Raw genomic sequence first — 3,542 nt, 5'->3', positions numbered from 1 at the left:
GATGATTATCAGTCTGGAAAAACAGACATGAAAGCTGCTCTTAAATCTCACGGGATAGATGCTTTAAAAGGAGTTGCAAAGAAAGTTATTACAGGTGGCAGAGTAAACAGGGTGGGTAAGCGACGGGTGAATAATAAATGCAGGTTAAATAAACGCCGACGAAGCCAAGTTGGTTATAAAACGGATGTATTCTCTCTCGTATAAACAGTTGCTTATTAGCCATGGCGGGTGTCGGGGCTGAAAACAGAGGACTCAAAGTCCCGTTAAATGATTATTCTTCAAGCGTCATTAATCAATTCCCGCGACCGCATAGACTGAGACAAGTTGAGAGTTCCATGGCTCGCACTCAGAGTTTTGATACTCTACCAGTAAACCTTCCTCTCTCTCAAAAACTAAAAGATAATTTTCTAGAATTTAGAATTCCTGGAGTTCCCGGAGCATTTCTAGATTTAGGCAAAATAGTTATAGAATTTAGAGTGACTCTAACAGAGGCTGATGGGAAAAGTCCACTAGGGGAAACAAGCAACGTGGCATTGACAAATGGCCTATCCAATACAATATTTAAAAGTGTCCAATGTTTTCTGGGTGAGCAAATAACGGAAACAAATTCTAGTTTTAATTACTGGTCATTCATTAAACTCTGCAGCTCAGTAAAACGAAGCCAGTTGCCGACTATCGCCCGACTGGGGTATCTCTTGCCCGACTTTAAAGGAGGAGAAGGTATAACTAAATTGTTCGATACAGCCTATTTTGCCTGCACATCGGCAAAAGAACCACAGATACTGACAAAGAATGATAAAGAACAGGGCATAACTCTGTGTTTTCCCTTGGCTCTGGACATATCCACTCTGGACCAATATCTGCTTGACAATATCGATTTAAAAATTAGGCTGGAATTATCCCCTCAAGCGTGGACTCTGAAAACAGACGATGATGCCAGCACATACCAGCTCCATATTAATTACGCTAAGCTATGGCTTAATAGGGTATACCCATATACATCAGCTTATATGGCCTTGAACAAGTCTCTAGCCTTAGACGCAAAGCCGATAATATATACTTTTAATCGCACTCTAAGTAAAAATTATGTGCTAGGTCACAATCAAACGAGCCTCCTAATAGATCAGCCATGGGGTCATGTAATTCCCGCCAAAATTTTCATGGTAATTTTGCCCATGACAGCCTATGCAGGAAAACATAAGGAGAATGGTCTATATTTTGAGCATGGGGATCTAGCCAGTTTATCTGTATGTATTAATAATAATACAGTTTATTGCATAAGCAGTGATTTCCCCCATCATTATAGTAAATTATATTATGAAGCAATTAACTCTCTGGGCATTGAGGAAGAAAATTTAATTCTCTATGAATCATTCGCCTCCGGGCGAACCATCAATATTTTCAATTTAACAGACAGCCAAGTGGAAGACGCTCTCCCGATTGAAAAATCTGGTAACTTGAGAATTGAATTACAGTTCTCTAAGCCCGCCCCTCATAATAAGGTAGTTTTATTATTTGCTCAGACCACTGGTGTTTTATCCATCGACCAGAATAGATCTGTTCATTGTGATGTGCGAGCATAAATAAAAAATGAATTGCGCAGAAATAAATAATAGTTTAATTCCCGCCCTAGGAAATAAAGTCACATATATTGGCTGTTTCACTATAGACGCTCTACAGCAAATAAGATTAGATGGCTATCCCTCGGACAGGCCCATAGTGCTTGTAAGCAATATTCTTCCTTCGTACAGTTCAAAAGTAATGGGTCATTTTTTTTCTCTTCTCTTGGACAAGAAAAATAGTCTATCCTTCTTCTTTGACAGTTACGGGAAAAAACCAGAGAATTATGGCATAAATTTAAAAAAAAATTTTAAACTAAATAAAATTAAATATTTATATCGTTTATCCGGCAGAACACTAAGTGATTTTTCACTCACTTGCGGTCTATATGTTATGATGTTTATTCATAAAGCAAGCCTTGTGGGATTAGAAAGAGCTTTATATTTTTTTAAAAAAAATTTCTCGGAAAAATCGCTTTTTATCAATGACAGATTAGTGATAGCATATGCTAGAGAGAATTTTAAAATGTTGCCTCCCTGTGAAATTACATTTTGCCTAAGTAGTCAAGGTTACATTTGTGCTTCCCTCTGTGAGGAAGGTCACCTCTGACGAGAGTATCCCCCAAATACCCCTCCTGGCTGGTAAGGTCCTTTCTGAGCTGTATATAAGAGCCCGCTGAAGCTGTCTTCCCCGCAAAAGATAGAGGCTGACCTCTCCATAGCCTTTACTCTCATCATGGTGAAGGAAGCAGACATTCTCGATTCTGGTAAGCGAGACATTTATTTTGCTAAAACTTCTCTTTGAATATTAACGAAACAAACGAGTGCAAGAGACTTATAATAATTTTTAAAGTTGAGTCTCTTTTTTCAACAGTTTTCACTGGACCAGTCAGAATTTGTAAAGTTTTGATTTTATCGGCTGGTAGATTGGATACTTCTCTTTGCATATTAATGAAACAAACGAGCGCAAGAGACTTATAATAATTTTAAAGTTGAGTCTCCTTTTTTCTTCAACAGTTTTCACTGGGCCAGTCAGAATTTGTAAAGTTTTGATTTTATCGGCTGGTAGATTGGAAGGGAAGGAACACGCCGGCATCAAACTCCTAAACCGGTGTCATTGTGATGATAGCAGGAAACGCAAACATAGACTTCCTCAGGAAAGGGTATGTCTTCTATGTTTCCCTCCTTTGGTAGATTAGAGACGAGTCCCACTCCTATATGTTCTCTTTATGACTTACAGCCTGTGGAAGATGGGAACAGTTCATCTGATATAGAGGAGCCTATGAAGAAAGAACCAGATCTCGACAACGATGAAACGCAGAGCCTTCCCTCATGTCAGTCTGATGACCTCGTTGTGGACCTCTCTACGCTTGCTACTGCTCAATCTGATGACTGTGTTGAGGTCACTGCCACAGCAGGTGCTGAACAAACTGGCGACCTTGAAGCGCACCCTGACAACCAGTCGGAGAAGGAAGGGAAAACCCCCGACGTGAGAGTAAATGCTGGAGATGGAGTAAAGCCAGCAGATGGAGTAAAGACAGCAGATGGAGTAAAGGCAGATGATGATGTACCTGAAAAGGAAATCATTTTCGAGCGGGAGGTTATCAATCTTACAGAAAGTGAACAGGACGAGCGCAGTCATTCAGTCTAACCACTAAAACTTGCACAGTTTCGCCCCTTTGCTCGCGCTAAAAACTTTGCACAGCTTTTGCCCTTTTTGTATGTGAATTAATAAAAATATTGTCAAACTCTGATTTTTATTTTTATTTACATATAACTATATATTACTATCTTCTCTAGTCTAAACATATATATATATATATATATATATATATATATATATATATATATATATATATATATATATATATATATATATATATATATATATATATAAACAATATCGCACCACTTAAGCCTCTCCCCATCTGAGAGCAGGTAAGAGCAAAATATATATGTCAAAGTTCCTATAAGAGCTCTATC

General features: G+C 38.4%; 2 protein-coding genes across 2 annotated transcripts; both read left to right on the top strand.

The window, feature by feature from the left end:
• The first annotated feature begins 221 nt into the window (after positions 1–221).
• LOC138851736 (uncharacterized) lies at positions 222–1,689 on the top strand. The gene has a single exon (XM_070081158.1). It carries the CDS (start codon positions 222–224, stop codon positions 1,581–1,583), a length of 1,362 nt encoding a protein of 453 aa, XP_069937259.1. The 3' UTR covers positions 1,584–1,689.
• Positions 1,690–1,931: 242 nt separating this feature from the next.
• On the top strand, positions 1,932–3,229 carry LOC138851735 (uncharacterized). Its single transcript, XM_070081157.1, has 3 exons — positions 1,932–2,326; positions 2,577–2,722; positions 2,800–3,229. Exons 1-3 carry the CDS (start codon positions 2,296–2,298, stop codon positions 3,208–3,210), a joined length of 588 nt encoding a protein of 195 aa, XP_069937258.1. The 5' UTR covers positions 1,932–2,295; the 3' UTR covers positions 3,211–3,229.
• The last annotated feature ends 313 nt before the right edge of the window (positions 3,230–3,542 follow it).

This window comes from Cherax quadricarinatus, unplaced genomic scaffold, assembly GCF_038502225.1.
Source record: "Cherax quadricarinatus isolate ZL_2023a unplaced genomic scaffold, ASM3850222v1 Contig1856, whole genome shotgun sequence".
NCBI lineage: Eukaryota > Metazoa > Arthropoda > Malacostraca > Decapoda > Parastacidae > Cherax > Cherax quadricarinatus.
This window is presented reverse-complemented; position numbering and strand designations above follow the sequence as displayed.

Coding starts and splice junctions, on each gene's coding strand:
- LOC138851736 (XM_070081158.1), top strand. CDS start 222: ATGGCGGGTGTCGGGGCTGAAAACAGAGGACTCAAAGTCCCGTTAAAT.
- LOC138851735 (XM_070081157.1), top strand. CDS start 2,296: ATGGTGAAGGAAGCAGACATTCTCGATTCTG. Junction 2,327..2,576: donor AGCAGACATTCTCGATTCTG/GTAAGCGAGACA, acceptor TTTCTTCAACAG/TTTTCACTGGGCCAGTCAGA. Junction 2,723..2,799: donor ATAGACTTCCTCAGGAAAGG/GTATGTCTTCTA, acceptor TATGACTTACAG/CCTGTGGAAGATGGGAACAG.